The sequence below is a fragment of the Salpingoeca rosetta genome (assembly GCF_000188695.1).
Source record: "Salpingoeca rosetta unplaced genomic scaffold supercont1.9, whole genome shotgun sequence".
Lineage (NCBI taxonomy): Eukaryota > Choanoflagellata > Craspedida > Salpingoecidae > Salpingoeca > Salpingoeca rosetta.
Window position 1 is genome coordinate 1604532 of NW_004754925.1, and position 19268 is coordinate 1623799.

The 19268-nt window shown below is 55.4% G+C and overlaps 4 protein-coding genes across 4 annotated transcripts; 3 read left to right on the forward strand and 1 right to left on the reverse strand.

Moving 5' to 3' along the window:
- The first annotated feature begins 771 nt into the window (after window positions 1-771).
- On the forward strand, window positions 772-9674 carry PTSG_04246 (TK protein kinase). Its single transcript, XM_004995085.1, has 19 exons — window positions 772-983; window positions 1390-1413; window positions 1553-1737; window positions 1950-2123; window positions 2383-3100; window positions 3329-3410; window positions 3566-3646; window positions 3842-3926; window positions 4124-4228; window positions 4457-4640; window positions 4881-5203; window positions 5447-5658; window positions 5974-6994; window positions 7224-7309; window positions 7492-7575; window positions 7819-7891; window positions 8182-8310; window positions 8721-8964; window positions 9235-9674. Exons 1-19 carry the CDS (start codon window positions 920-922, stop codon window positions 9318-9320), a joined length of 3960 nt encoding a protein of 1319 aa, XP_004995142.1. The 5' UTR covers window positions 772-919; the 3' UTR covers window positions 9321-9674.
- A 169-nt stretch (window positions 9675-9843) lies between these two features.
- Window positions 9844-13782, forward strand: PTSG_04247 (uncharacterized protein; the record flags this gene model as incomplete). The annotated part of the gene is made up of 15 exons (XM_004995086.1): window positions 9844-9883; window positions 10012-10088; window positions 10298-10396; window positions 10678-10749; window positions 10879-10956; window positions 11183-11236; window positions 11491-11592; window positions 11851-11916; window positions 12034-12081; window positions 12220-12325; window positions 12594-12688; window positions 12956-13075; window positions 13268-13366; window positions 13646-13713; window positions 13746-13782. 15 exons carry the CDS (start codon window positions 9844-9846, stop codon window positions 13780-13782), a joined length of 1161 nt encoding a protein of 386 aa, XP_004995143.1.
- Window positions 13783-14037: 255 nt separating this feature from the next.
- Window positions 14038-16750, forward strand: PTSG_12141 (uncharacterized protein). Its single transcript, XM_004995087.1, has 4 exons — window positions 14038-15697; window positions 15882-15943; window positions 16178-16281; window positions 16491-16750. Exons 1-4 carry the CDS (start codon window positions 14102-14104, stop codon window positions 16535-16537), a joined length of 1809 nt encoding a protein of 602 aa, XP_004995144.1. The 5' UTR covers window positions 14038-14101; the 3' UTR covers window positions 16538-16750.
- Window positions 16751-17010: 260 nt separating this feature from the next.
- On the reverse strand, window positions 17011-18882 carry PTSG_04248 (uncharacterized protein; the record flags this gene model as incomplete). The annotated part of the gene is made up of 6 exons (XM_004995088.1): window positions 17011-17255; window positions 17464-17527; window positions 17655-17721; window positions 17930-18001; window positions 18293-18462; window positions 18583-18882. 6 exons carry the CDS (start codon window positions 18880-18882, stop codon window positions 17011-17013), a joined length of 918 nt encoding a protein of 305 aa, XP_004995145.1.
- Between the last annotated feature and the right edge of the window lie 386 nt (window positions 18883-19268).

Sequence of the window (19268 nt, forward strand, 5' to 3'; positions counted from 1 at the left end):
AAGCAAGGCTGAATGTTTGATTGATTGAGCGAGCGAACGAGCGAGCGATAGAGTGGGTATGGGTGTGTGAGTGAGTGAGTGAATGAGTGAGTGAGTGAGTGAGTGAGTGAGTGAGTGAGTGAGTGAGTGAGTGAGTGAGTGAGTGAGTGAGTGAGTGAGTGAGTGAGTGAGTAAGTGAGTGTGTGTGTGTGTGCCGAGGCAGCCACCTCTCATTGAGTGCAGCAGAGGTGTGACGTCTCACGTTCCGTTTGTCACATCCTGCTCCTTGTGTGTTTTGTGCTGCTTTACATTTCTTGGTGCGGTCGCTGCCCTCCACACTCCTGTCCTTTGTCCTCCGAGAGATGATAAACTGATGTATGAGTTGCTGGACTGCACTGTGCTTGTTCTCGCTCAATACACGCAGGCCAACCGCGACCGCGTGTTCAGCGCACATGCTACAGATCGCGCCGTGTTTAAGCTGGCATCGCGCGTGCTTCAAGTTGCCAACGAGGCCAGCCTCGACACGGAGGCCCTGCGCGCGTATCTGCGCGCCCTCAAGGAATCGTTTACTGGCGAGCAGCAAGCAGAAGCAAGCCAGGCAGGACCTGTGCACGAGCAGCAGAGAACAGATGCACAGGAAGGTGCACTAGCAACAGCAGTAGCAGAACCACAACCGCAACCACGACAGTCACCACAACCGCAGCCACAGCAGGAGGCGCCATGTTCACCAAACTAAACGCGTTTTAAAATTGTGATGAGTGTCAAGGCATCACTTTACGACATGATAAATAGTAGCATTCCACCCACGCCTCGCAAGCCACCCAGTCGTCTGGTGGCTGACATTTCCCTTTTGCGTGGCGTGCCTCCTCTGTTTGCCTCGATCCCGTCTGCGTTGTGTTTGTGTTTGTGTTTGCCTCTGCCTCGGTTCTCATTACCCGTCATGGTCGCCATGGCAGTGCCACGTGCGCTTGTATGTGCTTTGGCGCTCCTGCTCTGCACCTCTGGTGAGTTGGTCGAGAAAGAACACGCAGACTTACTTGTTACTTGCTTTGGATTCGGACAAGGAAGGACACATGTGTGTGGGCGGGGTTGATGGCTGATGGTGAACCGGCAAGGTGCCTTTTTCTCCCAGTCCCTTGCAATCACGCACTTATTCATACACACACACACTCTCTCTCACACACACACACACACACACACTCACTATCTCTCACTCTCACTCACTCTCACTCACTCTCACTCTCTCATACACTCTCACACTCACACACACACAACACACACAACTCACTCACTCACTCACTCACTCACTCACGCACACAATGTCACTCACACACACTCACTCACACTCACTCTCGCTCACTCACACGCCTGCGCAACCTGTGTGCTGCTTGTTGCCTGCCTGTTTGGAAGCTGCAACCGCATTGGATGTGCAAGGTGTGTTGATTCTCTCTGCTTTTGACCACACACCAGCAGCGTCATGCCGCGTGTCCGTGTGTGCTTGTGTTGCGTGTGGCAGTGCGGTGAATCTCACTCACGCCGATCTTCACCTTGATATCCTGCTGCTGCTGTACAGTTGGCTGGGACCGGTCGACCTTGACCGTGAACTTCAAGACTCTCCCATCTGTGCTGGAATCCTTGTCCAACGTGACGGTCTTTGACGGTTCCATTAGCATTCTCAATACGGTGTGCAACACATACTCATACGCTCAGCTCACCTCGTTCTTCGGAAACATCCGAGAAATCCGCGGCTTCCTCTCCGTGAGTTGTGTTTGTGTGTGTGTGTGTGTGTGTGTGTGTGTGTGTGTGTGTGTGTGTGTGTGTGTGTGTGTGTGTGTGTGTGTGTGTGTGTGTGCGTGTGCCTGTGTGCGCCTGTGTGTGCATGCGAGTTTCTGTGCGTCCGTGTGTGCCTGTGTTTGGTGAATGGTCCAAGATACAACTCGTGACTGACGTCTGGAATGCCACATCTTCAGGTGGCACTCTCCGATGCTCCATCCTGGGATTGCGTGTCCGACCTGGGCTTCTTCGCCAACTTGCGAGTGATTCGTGGATTGACGGCTTACACAGATACGGCAACGGATGTTGCGTTGTACATCAACCCAGCGGACATGGCTCCAAGCCACCTGGGCTTGTCCCGCCTTCAGATGGTGCGTTCCTTCAGTTCAGGAAAGCAGCACAAGTTCACGTCCACGGCTGTGCTTGTGAATCTGCCAAGGCTGCTGACTGACACCTGCTCGCACCTACGCGTATGCCATGTCCCGCACGCTCACATACGTTTTTACACACACACACACACACACACACACACACACACACACACACACACACACACACACACACACACACACACACACACACACACACACACACACACACACACACACTGCCTTGCTTGCATACACGCAGGTGGGCAAGTACGGGATCAATATTCAAGGCCTCCGTCCAAACTCTGCCATTATGTGCGGCAAGGGCCGGGTTGACGACGCAGGGTTTGAAGGGGTGAATCTCACCGCCCTCCTCCCTGGTACAGCCTCGCGCGTGGGCACATCACCGGTGAAATTTGAAGTGACAAACGGCGATGACGTGGCCACTGTCGAGTACAATCAGGACCCTCCAGCCAACGGTGACTTTTGCCCATCCCCATTCTGCCACGCCAGTTGCAACGGGGTGTGCTGGGGCCCCGATGCGGGTGACTGCCAGGTCGTGTGCAGCCAAGACTGCGGCACCGCTGGCTGCTTCGACACGTCGCCCGGCACCTGCTGTCCTGCGGAGTGCTTTGGCGGCTGCACAGATGACAATGGTGTCACCCTGTGCCATGCTTGTGCGGATGGGTATCTCATCACAAGCAACGGCACTTGCGTGCTGGACATGGGCAACTCGTCCTGTCCCACAGGCTCCTACCCTGCCGGCCTCTTCATCGAGCAGGTGGAGGGCTGTGACGACGACCGCGCAATCACCCGCACCGTCAGTCACTTTTACTGCAACGACAACTGCGAGGCCAACCAGCACGACCCGCTTGCCCTTGAGGATGGCGTGTGCGTCGACGTGTGCGCCAGCGGGCGTGAACCAAACGCAACAACAAATGAGTGCATTCCCCTCGCAGAGGGTGAAATCGCCTACAAACGTAAGCGTGGAGCGAGTGTGTGGTTATGTGCGTGGAAACCTGTGGCTCTGTGTGTGTGTGTGTGTGTGTGTGTGCGTGTGTGTGTGTGTGCGTGTGTGTGTGTGTGTGTGCTTGTGTGTGTGTGTGCATGTGCATGACTGTTGTTGTCAGCAAACCTCATCTCACCTCCTTTCTCGTGTTCTGCCTTGATTGGCGTCCCCACTCCCAACTCTGTCTCCCTTCCATCAGCTTGCCGCTCTGTTTTCAATGTTGTTGATCGCTGTACACTTCGCTACCTTGAGGATGAAGACTGCGACACCCTCCTCGGCAGGTGAGAGCCAAAGCCATTCGTGTGCTGAGCATAATTGTGTCAATGTATACATAACTGTGTCGAAAATACGTGCGTGCGCGTTTGCCCATTTACCCCTCGTCGATTCAACTCATTCCGCGTTTTGCGCTGTTCATCGACCGTGTTGTGACCGTCAGCATCATCGCTGTGAAGGATTCCTCGCCAAACGCCCTCGCATACGCAACAGAGGCAGAGCTGCAGGTGCTGTCCAGAATCAGGTGTGTGCCATCCACCAACACTCCAACACTGTGCTTAATCTGTTATATGGCGTTGTGATGCCACCGATGTGACACAACTCCACACTGCTCAGCCTTACCCACTGCTTGTTCCTGTGTGTTTTCTCAATTGCATCCCTTTTCTCGCTCCTTTTTTCATCCCCTGCCTTACCCCTTTCTCGTTGGCATACTGTCTAGACGTATCTTGGGGTCGGTGCAGCTGACATTTGCGCCCTTCACGTCGCTCAACGTGCTGCGATCTGTCGAGTACATTGAGGCCCGAGTACGTACCACTTTGCCATGTCACGTGCGACTGTTGCTCATGACCTTCGCCATCGACAACGTCGGTGGTGGACCCTGCCTAGCATGGCATGGCACGGCACCTTGTTGCAGCCGCTTTCATCACACACACACACACACATATCCACGCACAATTGCACACAATCACGCACAATCATTGTTGTGCAACAACGTTCGCAGGATGGTGCACGCCCAAGTGGTGTTGACTTTGGACTGGTTTTGGTTCTGAGTCCACTGCTTCGTACTGCTCCTCTCGCGTCGCTGCGCTACGTTCCTTCTGTCTCGGTATGATGTGCTTTGCGCGGGTGCGCGCGCGTGTGTGTCTGTCTGTCTGTGTGTGTGTGTGTATCTGTCTGTCTCTCTGTCTGTCTGTGCGTCGCAATCATGTGTTGAAGACCCCAAGCGCAGCAATGCGGACGACCGTGCATTGCGTATCAACAAACTACCAAGCTCCCACGTGGCCATTGCCACACCTCACACCTCACCTGGCTCCATTCACCGCCTTGCCGACAGTTTTCTGGCAACCCCAACCTGTGCTTCTACTACTCCACCATCGACTGGGAGGAGCTTGGGGTGACCTCTGTGTCACCCGACCCCGTGCCGGCCGCCACGTTTGGCTTCACCTTCAACCCGCTCTCGTACACAGACGACTTCGTGACCACTCACGACTCGTTTCCAAAGGAGCACCCGGCATGCGGTGGGTACGATTGTGCGTGCGTGTCTGTGTGTCTGTGTGTGTGTGTGTCTGTGTGTGTGTGTGTGTCTGTGTGTGTCTGTGTCTGTGTGTGCAAAATACTAACGTTGTGGGCGTATGGCATACTGCCGTGCGGTATGCTTGTCTGCGCTGTACTATTTCGTGCAAGCAACAAAAGCCTCATTCACAGCACACATTCATGTGCATATCACATCCTGCGCATGCCGTGTGCCCTCAAAACAGACTCCACCTGCCACCCCCTGTGCCGGCCAGACCGGTGCTGGGGCCCCGACATTGACGACTGCCAGCGCTGCCCAAACAACACGCTGCTGCACGAGGGGGCGTGCCTCGCAGTCGGTGAAACCTGCCCAGATGGGTTCTACTCCAACACGTGGTCGTGCCGCCCCTGCCATTCAGACTGCGCAGCGTGCACGGGCCCAACTGCAAGCGAGTGCGCGGCGTGTGAGGGCGCGTTGTATCTCAAGGACTCGCGGTGTGTCCCCGGCTGCGGTGACAACTTCTTCGCCAACGCCACAACAAACGCTTGCGAAAGCTGCCACACACAGGTATCGTTGCTCGTTCGCGTGTGAGTTTCATGTGATAATTCGCGTGACTGTGTATGTCTGCACACACGGTTGCGTGTGCGTTTGCGTGCGTGTGGGCATGGCTGGCACTGTGAGAATCGTGTTATTTCTCCGCCGGTGGTGCTTCTTGTTTTGGTGCCACATTGACCACCATCTGCACAGTGTGTCTCATCCACGTCAACCCTTTTCCCCTGCCCCACATTCTCCGTCTTTGATCGTTGCCAGTGCATGCAATGCTTTGGCCCGGCGAGTGACGAGTGCGCCGAGTGCGTGGCTGGGTTTTCGCTTCGCCCTTGGAACAACACGTGCACCCCTGTGGGCACGTGCCCGACCGGCTACTTCAGTGACACTGCGACGAAGACATGCACTGCGTGCCCCTCCAACTGCATTGCGTGCACCGCCAACACTGCAAACGCCGTTCCGCCCATCCTCTGCCTGTACGTCAAAGCAGCGTGCAGTCATGCATTTTGTTTGGTTGCTTGGTTGGCTGGTTGGCTGGTTGGCTGGTTGGCTGGTTGACTCGTTGTTTGTTTGGCTGTATGAGTGCACACGTTATTGCGTGTGGTGAGGTCATGTGGTGGTCGTGTGTTTGTGTTTGCTACATCTTGAGTGCTACTTGCTGCCACGACCACTGCACACACATACACAACGTTTCTCCTCCCGGCTAACACTCCCCTCCCCCCACACACAATCACACACACACACACACACACACACACACACACACTCCATCACACGCACACGTATCATAGGCAAGCGGACGACGGGTACTATGTGACTGGCGGGCAGGTGTTTGCTGTGGACACGTGCATGCCTGGGATGGAGTACGAGCAAATGGCGCCCACACCCACGAGCAACCGCGCGTGTGCCCCCATCACCCAGTGCGTCGTTGGCCGCGAGTACATCTACGAGAACGCAACTAGCGTGTCGGATCAGGTGTGCGCAAATTGCACGGAATGCGATCCTGTGACGCAGGTGCGGCGTCAGGGCGCGGGCTCGTGCGATGGTGTCGTTGACTCCGTGTGCGACTTTATCAACGTGTGTCTGCTGGACGGGTGCATGAACGGTGGCAACTGCACCAGCTACAACGGCACCACGCGCGTGTGCAGCTGCACATCCGGTTTCTGTGGCGACAGCTGCCAGTTTGTGATGGGCAGCGATGGCGTGTGCGGCGCCACAACAGCGCAGTCGTCGACCGAGCAGCTGTTTACGGCGGTGGGCGGGGCTGCCGGCGGTCTAGTCCTCCTCGTTGTCCTTGTTGTCGTCACCCTTCGCGTGCGTGAGCGCATCTACGGCGAGATCTACAAGCCCGACGACAAGTTCAGGGCGCAGCACGCGCCGACGGATGCGTGGGAGATTGAGAGGGACCTGCTCACGGTTGGCCGGGTGATTGGTGAGGGCCAGTTTGGCAAGGTGAGCCGTGGCCTGCTGGTCAAGTCACGCGACCCGTACGACGAGACGCCAGCGCAGGATGTGGCGGTGAAGCAGCTCAAGGGCAACGCCAACGGCACGCAGGAGGAGGACGAGTTCTTCAAAGAGATGGACCTCATGAAGTCGCTTGGCCGCCACAGGCACGTGCTGAGCCTCGTCGGCGTGTGCACGCTTGATGACCCGATCCTGCTGCTGACGGAGTTTTCGGAGCACGGCGACCTGCGTTCATATCTGCGCTCGCACCGCCCATCCCTGACGCAGCCGGAGTCCATCTTTGAGGAGGACAAAATTGACTTTGGCGCCCAAATTGCCAGCGGCATGCTATTTCTCGCCGACAACAAGGTGCTGTGTATGTGTCTGTGTGTGTCTGTGTGTGTCTGTGTGTGTGTGTGCGTCTTGTGTCTGTGTGTGTGTCCGTGTGTGTGTGTCTGTGTGTGTGTGTATGCGTGCGTATCAGTACGCACTTGTGTGTGTGTGTGTGTGTTGATTTTCTTCACGCTCTTCTCACTCTTGATGCCTTACGCTTGTCCGCGCTGCCACGAACATACCCTTTCCCCTCATACCACATCAGATTGTACATCGTGACTTGGCTGCGCGCAACATCCTCGTCTCGTCCGGCACCGTCCTCAAAGTCTCCGATTTCGGCCTCGCACGAGAGTCAGTTTGTGTGTGTGTGTGTGTCTGTGTGTGTCTGTGTCTGTGTGTGTCTGTGTCTGTGAGTCTGTGTGTGCGTCTGTGCGTCTGTGTGTACGTGTGTCTGTATCTGCGTGTGTGCGAGCGGTTCCACCTTTGCTCGCTGCTCACCTCCAATTCAAATGCCCATCGTGGCTGGTGCACAGCGTTGCTGGGGAGGACATGTACGAGAAAAAGTCTGCTGGCAAGATTGCCTTCAAGTGGATGGCGCCAGAGTGCATCAACGACCGGTGAGCGTTCACAAGCGGTTTTGTGTGTTGGGTGCGTTGTTTTGCATTGCTTCTACACGGGGGTGTGCAGTGCTTGTGCACGTGCATGTGCGTCTGTGGTCCTCTGTGTTCCGTGTATGTTCATGTGCTCACTGACCCGCGTCTCATTTCGCTGTGTCTCATTTCGCAACTTCCACTCCGACCTTCATCAACACCCCCCTCCCAAAACAAAACACACACACACACACATGTATCACTGTTCAGCATCTTCACGACCATGTCTGACGTGTGGTCATTCGGCATCACGCTGTGGGAGATTGCGACGCTCGCCCGCCCGGTGAGACAGCCTGCTGGTACATGGCGGCGTGGGTGCAGAGATGAGCGTGCTGTCACGCAACCAGGGGAAGCGAGAGGGGGTTGGAGAAGAGAAGACGAGAAAGAAGGCTAGCTGTCAGGCACATGCAATCGCCTTTCGAGCGTTTCCATGGCCAACGTTTTGGTTTTGTCTCGTCTCTCACACAGCCATCCATCCATCCATCCGTCCGTCCATCCGTCCATCCATCCATCCATCCGTCCATCCGTCCATCCGTCCATCCAACCATCACCACGCGCATGGCCACTGTGCAGCCGTATCCCGAGATGAACAACTATGAGGTGGTGCAGGCGCTCAAGACGGGCTATCGGATGCCGCCGCCGGACGAGTGCTCCGATGATCTCTACGACATCATGCGCCGCTGCTGGGTCGACAGTCCTGAGGTGCGTTGTGGTCGACAGCGGGGCTGCTTGTGTTGTGGTGTTTGCTTTTCGTTTCTGCGCGGTGATGTGACGGTCGCTCTCGTGGCATGGTTCATTCTCTTCCTTTCCCACTGTCTCCTCCCCCACTCGCCTATTGTCTCTCTTCCTGCCCCTTGGCTATCCCTCCATCTCCCAAAGACACACACACTCTCACTCACTCACTCACTGACTCACTCACTCACTGACTCACTCACTCACTGACACACACTCACTGACACACTCACTCACACTCTCACTCACTGACTGACTCACTCACTCACTCACTCACTGACTCACTCACTCACTCACTCACTCACTCACTCACTCACTCACTCACTCACTCACTCACTCACTCACACACTACATTTCATTACATCGCGTCACCACCACAGCGGCGACCCTTGTTCAAGGATCTGCTTGAGGAGCTGGCCGGTCTCGCTGGCAAGTCGACTGCAGCCTATCTTGACGACGCCGCAGGCGAGAAGCCAACCAAGCTGGCAGACGGCGTCATTGAGCGGCTCAAGGAGGATCCGGACCGCCCGTATCTCATCCCAACGCTGCAGCGCGACCAGCTGCCCGAGCTGAGCAAGCACCAGGTTGATCTCGCCACCCTCGCAGAGGAGGACGAAGACGACGGTGAGATGATTGTTCGCGCGCGTGTGTGTGTGTGTCTGCGTGTGTGTGTATGTGTGTCCGTGTGCGCCTGTCTGTCTGTCTTTCCGTGTGTCTGTGTGTGTGTGTGTGTGTGCGGCTGTATTTCGTCACGGCTGTGCTCTTTCATGTCTGTGTTGTTTTCGTGTGCACGTGCGTGCTTATTCCCCACCCCATCTGCGGTGTGTTCGCTCCCATCTCTGGTGGCCACTCACTCTGTGACCAATTCAAACGGCCGTCATCATTGCGCACCAGATGGCCTGGGCTACGTGGAAGGGAAGGTTGCCACCAACTTTGAGGAGCCCGAGGAGCAAGAAGTCAAGGAGACGCGCTTGCGCTGATTTGCGTTTGAGAGATGGCGGTGGTGTCTGTTGTTGATGCGGTGTGTGCCCGCTTTCTTTTCGCCAGTTGGCACACGAGCAGTTCTTAGTTACCCGCTTGTTCTTTTGCCCTTGTTTCCTCATGCCTGTTGATTCCTCCCAATTGGATGTGTGTGTGTGTGTGCGTGCGTGTGTGTGTGCGTGCGTGTGTATGTGTGTTGTGTTGTGTTGTGTTGTGTGTTGCGTGTTGCGTGTTGCTTGTGTGTGTGTGTGTGTACATGTGTGTGTGTGTGTGTTGCGAGACAGTTGCTGGTCTCATGTTCTCATGAGTTGGGACGAGTTGCCACGTTGCCCATAAATTTTCTACAAGCACCAACCCGCTCGCTGCGCACGTCCTTCCTCTTCCTGGTGTCACCCCCGTGTTGAGGACTGTGATTCAGAGAGTCAGCCTTCAACAGCAAGAGTGGTTGATACACACACACACACACACAACACACACACACACACACACACACACACAACACAGACAGCAGCGACAGCAGTCATGGGGAAGAAGAAACGCTCTGCGGACGCCCGCTTCCCATGTGAGTGATTCATGTGTGTGTGTGTGTGTGTGTGTGTGTGTGTGTTTGTTGCAAGGACTAGGGCGCAGCCGGCTTGTTTGCCGTGCACTCACGTTTGTTTGCCATGTCACCGTGCGTGCGGCTGGCAGTGTGGTGGTGCGAGACGGATCAGCGGATCATTCGTGGCGTGATTTCCGCATTGGAGGAAGCCGACGCCGACGCCTGCGTACGTGGCACCAACTGCAGCGTGTAGTCTGCACGCACCATCGGCCCAGCCTCGTGCTCACGCCTATGCCTATTGCTGCCATCACATGGCACACTGGCCACACAGTACAGCGCACAATGGATCCAACTCACCCAACAACTCACATCACACCCACACCCAACAACTCACATCACACGCCATCCGCCGCACAAAACGCACACGGCCGACAGTATGCACGAGACAACGACTGGGTGGATTGGGACGCCATTGCCCCAGAGGGCATGTCGGGGCAAGAGGCCAAGGAGCGTTGGGAGCACCTCGCAAAAGAGGTGTGCACGTTGTGTTGTGTTGTGTTTTATGTGTGTGTGTGTGTTTTATGTGTGGGTGTGTGTGGGTGTGGGTGTGGGTGGGTGTGGGTGTGGGTGTGGGTGTTAAGACGGGTACAACTGTTGTTGAACTCGACCTGTATCACACGTGCACACACATGCACACACGTGCATACGCGCACACGCACACACGCACACACACACACACACACACAGTCACGCGTATCTGCATGACCCCGACTCACATAACAACGTGTGCTGGCTTGCGTGTGCCACACCAACAGGTCCCCAAACGCAGAACCAACTTGGAGATTGCGCGGATCGTGCAGAAGAACTTCAACGGAGCCAAAGCGACGGTATGGCATGTCGTCCCAGCGAGCACCTGATGGCCTGCAAGCTGCGACACTTGATGGCTTGCCTGCTGACATGTGCACGCGCGCTTGAATTCGACCTTACACTCCTGTGATGTGCTTTTTGAATCATAGGGGAACGTCCTGACGCCAACACAGTACACAAAGGTTGCCAACATGCGCAGACATCCCCAGCGCTTAAAGGCGCAAGACGTACGTGTCTATGCATGTGTCTGGCTGTTTGTGTATGTGACTGTGTGTTGTGTCTGTTTGACTGTCTGGCGTGCTGCCTGTGTATCTGTCTGGCGGGCTGGCTGCGTGTGTACTTGCAGGAGTTGGTGAATGGGAGTGACATGGCTGTTCACGTTTTGATTCACGTGAAGACCAACATGGGGATGTGCTTACTTCGTGCTGCCTCGCCTGTGCTGCACGATGATAGCTCTACCCAGACTTCCCGAAGCGGCCCATGTCTGCATTCTTCCTCTGGGCAGAGGTGCGGTGTTCCTGCGCGTGCTCTGTCTGATCTGTTGCATGCCACTCCTTCGCCGGCCACGTGCACCAACGGACCGATGCGCGCACAAGAAGAACCTGCTTTGCTTGTTGCCGCAAACACACACACACACACGAGCACGCTCTGACATCCATGCATGTGTGTGTTTACTGTGTGTGTGTGTGTGTGTGTGTTTACGTGTGTGTGTGTGTGTGTGTGTGTGTCTGCGTGTCTGCGTGTGTTTGTGTGTGTGTCAGGACCAACGAGAGTCAATACGCGTGGAAATGCCGGATGCACAAGCGCGTGTCATCCAACGCGTCCTCGGCGAGCGATGGCGTGACATCCCAGAGAACGTCAAGGTGCCCTGCTCACTCTACGCGTGCACATGTGTGTGTGTGTGCGCGTGTGTATGTGTGTGTGTGTGTGGGTGTGGGTGTGGGTGTGGGTGTGGGTGTGGGTGTGGGTGTGGGTGTGGGTGTGGGTGTGGGTGTGGGTGTGGGTGGGTGTGGGTGTGTGGGTGTGTGTTCATGTGCTGACATGTCTGATTTATGTTGGATTACGCACGTGCGTATGATGACTTTCAACGACCACTTGCTTGACTGTTGCGTTGTGGTCAGGACGTGTACAAGCAGCGCGCTGCGGAGGCCATGGAGCGTTACTACGCGGAAATGGACAAGTTTTACGTAAGGCAACGTGGACCTGTGGGCACACCTCCTTGAATGCAAATAACAGCCATGCATGCACGCGCATGCACGCACACGCGCTCACATGTATCTTCTTGGTGCTCATGAAATTTACAGCACGTGCATCCGGAAGCGAAAGTTGACAAGAAGCTTGCACGACTTCCCGTATGTCATGGCAGTTTTGTTCTTGCTCTTGTTCTTGCTCTTGTTCTTGTTCTTGTTGTTATGTCCGCCACTTCGAGTCGCGCATGCTTCATCTGCTAACAAGGTCATCACACCCTCGCTGCTTTGCTCATGGAACAGGCCAAGAAGCCGAAACTGACCCTCGACGCTCCAAAACCGCCCCCACGATCCGGCTACCTGCTCTTCTTGCAGGAAGTTCGGTCCACCATGCCAGATGTCCCATTCAGTACGTCATACATCGAGAGCATTCATGTCTTCTGTGCCTGTGCCTGCATACGCGTGCACGCGTGTGTGTGTGTGTGTGTGTCTGTGTGTGTGTCTGTGTTTGTCTGTGTGTGTGTCTGTGTGTCGGTGTGTCTCTGTGTCTCTGTGTCTGTGTTAGCTGCGTGCGTGCTCTTTCGTTAGCTCGTTGCTCACCACATCTTGAAATGACACCACCATCCTCACTTCCACACAACTACCGCCACCACTATCAACGCCCTTTCCCGTTGCAGCGGATGCGGTGCGTCACATTGCGGCGCAGTGGCAGGCGCTCTCCGAGGAGGTCAAGGCGTCATATGCACGCCGCCTCGACCAGATGTGGTCAAAGGTGCGAATTGCATCTATTTGTGTGTTGGTTTCATTTGTTTGTGTGTGGGGGGGGGGTGTTGGAGGGGGGGGGGTTCAAGTGCGTGACGTCGCTTGGCGTTGTGTAATGCATCTGCCCAGCTCACTGGTCATGTCTCTGGGCGCTGTGTGCCTGACTCTCTCTGTGTTTTGGAAACCACGCTCTCCGCTTTGCGCCATGGAACAACTCTTCCTGGCACCACCTGCCCCTTGACCACCGCCACCACCAACCCTGTGTTGCCGGATGCAGCACGATGAGGAGTGGGAGGCGTTTGTGCAGTCGATGCCCGAGCACCAGCGGGCCGAGTTGGAACGAATGCGGCCCTCAAGTGCACATCCCCGACACAAACAGTCCCCGTCATCGACCGCGGTTCGTATGCCGTGCGGTCGTGGTGTCAGTGCATGGCTGCAACATTCTCACACAGGAAACACGTACACAAGCCTTGGCCGCGCACCTCATGTGTTCCACCCACTTATTCACTCACTCACTCACTCACTCACTCACTCACTCACTCACTCACTCACTCACTCACTCACTCACTCACTCATGCCCTGTTGACAGGCTACCAGCAGTGCTGCGGCGGCAGCAGCCGTGTCCACAGCTCAACCCGACGGCAGTGGTCAATACAGTTCACCCTCCAGACACACGGAAGGATGGAGGGTGCGCTTGTCATTCCTTGCTCTCGCTGGTGTTGTTGCCGTTCGTGGTGTCGGTGGTCGCAGCAGTGGTGTCGGTGGTTTGGGTTTGGTTGTGACACCCCCCCCCCTCTTACCCTTGCACGCTCTCCCCTGGTCCACCTGTATTTTTTTTTATGTGATGCATGACATCTCATCACGTGGCGTTTTGGTCCCATGCACCTTCTCTGTATGACTCCATATGCCATCGGCGCACTCATTCCCTGAGTTGACCCGAACTCTCCTCCCTTTTCCCGCATTTCAGCCACCGTTTCGCTCACACGATGGCGGCGATGTCAATGCACGTGGACAGGACTGGATTGGAGCAGAGCCGTTCGCTGCAGTGCCGTCTTCATCATCAGCAGCAGCGGTGGTGCACCCACAACAGCAACAACAACATGAGATGCAACAGCAGCAGCACTACCACCACCCGCAACCGCACTTTCAACCACACCCAGACATGGCACACGACCCACATGCCCCTCTTCCACAGACCTTTAACAATGCACCTCCGCCTCCGCCACCGCCGCCAGCATCATTGCCTCCGCACCCACAGCTACCTGACGCACATTACCATCCACACCCGCCTCCTCCCCATGCTGTTCAACAGCAGCACCTGCCCTCACATTACCCGCTCTCGCAACACCAACAACAACAACAACAACAACAACAACAACAACAACAGCCGCAGCAGCAGCAGACCCACTATCCTCACCAGCACATGCAACACGTGCATGTTGGTCAGCAGCCGTATTATCCCATGCAAAGCCCACACGTGCCGCCACCACCCCAGCCGCCGCAACACCACATGGCGCATCAACATCCGCATACAACCCCGCATTCACACGCAACACATCAACCACACGAGTACCCACAACAACCACACCACCACGACAGCCACAACCAACAGCAACAACGACAACAACAAGAGCAGCAGTACGGGTCGCATGCTGGTGGCTTTGCTCACGTTACCCAACACGAAGGCGTGGCGGTGAGTGCTGCCCAAGCACCACAGCCGCAGCTGCAGCAGCGCCACGGTGACAGTGTCCCGTCCAGCAGCCAGCCCTCTCAGCAACAGCAGCTACATCAGGAGCAACCATCCCAGCCACAGCGAAGCTCGCAGGCATCACAAGTACCATCAGAGCCAGGACAACTACCACAACAACAGCAACAGCTGCAGCAGCAGCAGCAGCAGCAGCAGCAACCACAACCACAACAGCAACCACAACCACAATCACAACAGCAGCAGGGACGAGAAAACGCAAGCAAAGGTGATGAAGGGTCACGTGCTTCCGCCACTCGCTTGCCGTCAAGTGAGACCGCACTACAAGCAAGTCACCAAGAACAACAGCAGCAGCAGAGACAGCAACAACACGAAGAGGAAGAGGCGCATACACCAGAAATAGACGTCCGATCAGCAACAACGCAGCCATCAGTCGTCGTGCACCATCATCACCACCACGGACCACAGCAACAACAGCCCCAACAACAGCGGCAACAGCAGCAACAACAACAGCAACAACAACAGCAGCAACAACAGCACCACCACCAACGACAACAACCACAAGTTCCTCCTCCGCCTCCGCCTCCGCCTCCTCCCCCTCCACAGCAGCAGCAACAGCAGCAACAGCAGCAGCAGCGGCCGTCTGTATCAGATGCGCCCTCGCTCTTACCGCCACCGCCACCAAGTTTACATCACCACCAGCACTTTCCACCCGCGTCGCTCACGTTTCACGACCACAGACAAGCAGCGCACCCAGCATCCCTGCCACCGCCAACACCGCCACTTGCGCCCACGGAGCACTCAGCACTGCCACACTCACACGCACATACACACTCGCATGTGCACGGACATGGCGCTGTCGACGCGTACACGGCGCCAACGCACCACACAACACTGGCCAGTCACATGCCAGTGGCATCTGAGAGCATACCGTCACATCACCACGCCAGCGTGGCACAACAACACGTGCCCCCGCACGACCATGACGCGAGCCAGCTGTATGAGCAACAGCAGGAACAGCAGCCGGGAGAGCACGATCGAGAACAACTGCACAGGCCTGCTGAGACTGCGAGCAATGCAGAGCACCAGCAACACCAGCAAGACATGCAGCCACCAAGCAGCACGCATCAAGTTCTGAGCGTGTCCGTGCCACCGCCACCGCCACAACATCTGCATGCGAGTGCGACTTCTTCGAGCGCAGTGGCATCATCGTCGTCATCGCTTCCTGTGACGCACCATCACCATCACCATCACCATCACCTGGACGAGCAGCCCCAGCAGGCGGACACACGCGACCGCGACTGGCAATACAAGGTCTTGTACACATGTGTGTATGCGTGTGTATGTGTGTGTACTTGCGTGTAGAACGTAGTGAATGTGTGTGTGTAGAAAGATGTATGTACGTATGCGTATGTATGCATGCCTGCATGTGATCGTACAACACTCGACATGTCTATCTGCTGAGTGACTCCTGCATGTGATTCCCTGTTCACGACAGGACGGAACCCGCTTTGTGAGTTTCTCGATCCACGACGCCACAACCCTTTCAGCTGCGCACAGGTGTGTCTTTCTGTCTGCCTATCTGTGTGTGCGCGCGTGCGTCTGCGTGTGTGTGTGTTTGTGTGTGTTTGTGTGTGTGTGTGTGTGTGTGTGTGTGTGTGTGTGTGTGTGTGTGTGTGTGTGTGTGTGTGTGTGTGTGTGTGTGCAACCGCCTGGAATGCTACGCCATGATGTTCGTACTTGAGCAGCTGATTGGTATGTCGCCCGACACTCTGCGTATGTGTACATGTGAAGGGCGTGGAAGAAAGCGGGCTCCCCTGATGATCCAATTGAACTTTCGCTTCTCAACAGCGATTGTGTTGTCATCAACTTTGAATCCATGACTTGCCATCCGCCAGGTCAGTCAAACATGAACATTGTGCGTGTGTGTGTGTGTGTGTGTGTGTGTGTGTGTCTGTCTTGTCTGTCTGTCTGTGTGTGTGTGTCTGGGTCTGTGCCTATGTGTCTCTCTGTTTGTGTGTGTAGCTGTACGGCGTTGCCATCTACACTTGCGCGTGCTCATGCATGTACCGCCGTTTTTTATTCTGCTTTACTCGTGCTCTTGCAGCGGCAACTGAACCGATGAAGATGCGATCAAAGCCAATCAAGTCATAACAACATGCCGTCAGCACCGACTTGCCTCGTAGCAACATACCCGGGCCTTTGCCTTGTTCACGCACACACGCACAAGCGCCTTGCCCCCCTCTTCTCCTTGTTCTTTTCCCCCTCTTTTTCTCCCCGTTTGCTGCTGCTGCAACCAGCCAAAACCATGTACATACCATACCCATCACTGCATACCGGGAGGGACGCATAAACAAACAACAGAACAAAAGAGGCATTGCTACTGGATGCGGGTGCAACTTGAGTGTGGCGAGGGTTGCTCGTTTATGCGACAGAGTAAGAAAAAAAAAGGGGTTGTGTGACATGAAAAACAATTTCATTCACGATATGTATCAACAACAAACTCACTCACACTCACACACACACACACACACATCTGCATATTTGTACATATGTCCGTGCTTGCTTGAAGCAGGCGGTCGCGCAACAACATGGCGGAAGGATGGTGCCTGTAGTCGTCGTCGTCATTAGCGTCGCCTGGTTGTGCGTCTTCGTGTCTGTTGTTGCCTTGCACCACCAGTGCTGACGGCTGCTGCTGTTGTTGTTCTGCTGCTTCGACTACTTCTGCTGCCTCTGCTGCTCCGTGCGCGTGTGTTGCCGTCGTCGTCGTCGTCGTTGAGCAGAGCTTCATTGCGTGCGCGCATCACCTCCTGCTCCTGCTCCTCTTGCTGGAATTCGCGGCTGAGGGCATCAAACTCATCATTGCTCGTTTCTGCACAGTGTGAGTGTGTGAGTGTGTGTGTGTGTGTGTGTGAGTGTGTGAGTGTGTGTGTGTGTGTGTGTGTGTGTGTGTGTGTGTGTGTGTGTGTATGCGTGTGGATGAGGACAACACGTGTGCACCTGGAAGGGTGCTGCACATGATGACAGGGGCTCCAGAAACAACAAAGCAACAACAGAGAACAGCAGCGCATCTCACTCACCCATGCGCTTTGCAAACACAATCTGGGTTGCAGCGGCCTGCGTCTCCTCCGTGATTCCACCCGCCTGCAATCGCAACAAAACCGAACACAAATACCACATGTGAATTGGGGGTGAGCAAACAGATGGACAGTGAATGCGGGAAAAGGGCTTACAACACGACACCAACCGCCAACAACACCAACCACCTCACCTTGCGAAAGGGCTTGACATTGGGCACTTCGTTTCCATCTGCATCGACGATGGTGTCGATTGGGGCGCTAACAGCAACAATGACAGCAACAACACGCAACGTGGAAGAGTAGCGTGTGGGGGGGGGGCATGCAGACAGCGATACATGAGACAGGATGAACCACAATGACACAAAAAGCAACAGCACACAGCAGCATGCGGCCTGTGTGAGCGACCGCCAATCCAACACAACCCGACATGTGTGTGTGTGTGTGTGTGTGTGTGTGTGTGACTCACCAGGTGTGCTGCGGTTGTGTCAAGGGAACAAGGATGCGTGGCTGCGGGAGGTACTTCAGCTCGCTCTCATCACTGTTCAGAGAAAGCGGGGAGTGCCAAGGGATGAGTACAACTCTCAGATATACACGAGGTTCACACACAATCACACGCACACACGCACACACATGCACACATACGCACACACGCACACATGCACATGCACACGCATACACGCACACACAATCACACACACAATCACACGCACAATCACACACGCACACACATGCACACATACGCACACACACATAACACACACATAACACACACACATAACACACAATCACACACAATACAAACACGTCTCTGCGGGCCTGCAGTACGTACGCGTTGGGGTCGTCCTGGCTGAGGTTGTTTTGCATAATCTCGGCATCCATGGCCTTGTTCAGGCGACCAGGCAGCGTCCGAACACGCCGGGATTGCGCAGCCGTCGTTGTTGTCGTGGTTGCTGCTGATGTTGCTGTTGTTGATGATGTTGGATCGTCCGGGCTGAAGTCCTGTTGACATAAAGATGAATGCAGCAGCACAAGCAATGGCACAAAAGGCCCAGTTTGAGTTCAAATGACAAACACAAACAACAAGCACACAGAGGGTGCATGCAGGAAGCAAGTGAGCACCTGCGAAGCCGAGTTGCTCGATGTGAAGGAGACGAGTGGTACCGGGTGTTCCGTTGGGCGAACAGCGTTGGATGCGGCGTCAGCGCTTGGGGGAGCAATCCACCCGTCGTCCGTCAGGTTGACGTGTCGCTGCTGCCTCCCATTACCCCCTTCCTGCTGCTGTGCGCTCGTGTCGGCGCCCTCGTCCATTGGTGCCCCGTGCATCGCCGTTGCATCCTCGTCATCACCATCATCGTCAGCACCACTGCCACCAGCATTGGCGGTGTGTGCGAGCTGTGATGCTGGTTCGTGCAGCGGCATTGGACGGCGTGTTCGCGGCCTCTCCGTCAAATCTGCACTGCCTTCACGCTCATCAGGACCAGGTGTTCCCTCGGTATCATCGTGACCATGGGCGTGTAATTGCTGCTCTTGGTGCTGCTGCTGCTGTTGTTGTTGTTGTTGTTGTTGTTGTTGTTGCTGCTGCTGTTGTTGTTGTTGTTGTTGTTGTTGTTGTTGTTGTTGTTGTTGTTGTTGTTGTTGTTGTTGTTGTTGTTGTTGTTGTTGTTGTTGTTGTTGTTGTTGTTGTTGTTGTTGTTGTTGTTGTTGTAGCTGCTGCTGTTGGTCCAGGTTGTCTTCTTCCTGGCTCTTCTCTTGCTGTGGCTGCGCGGAGGCATCTTGTGACGCCTCTTCTACTCGCTCTTGCTGTT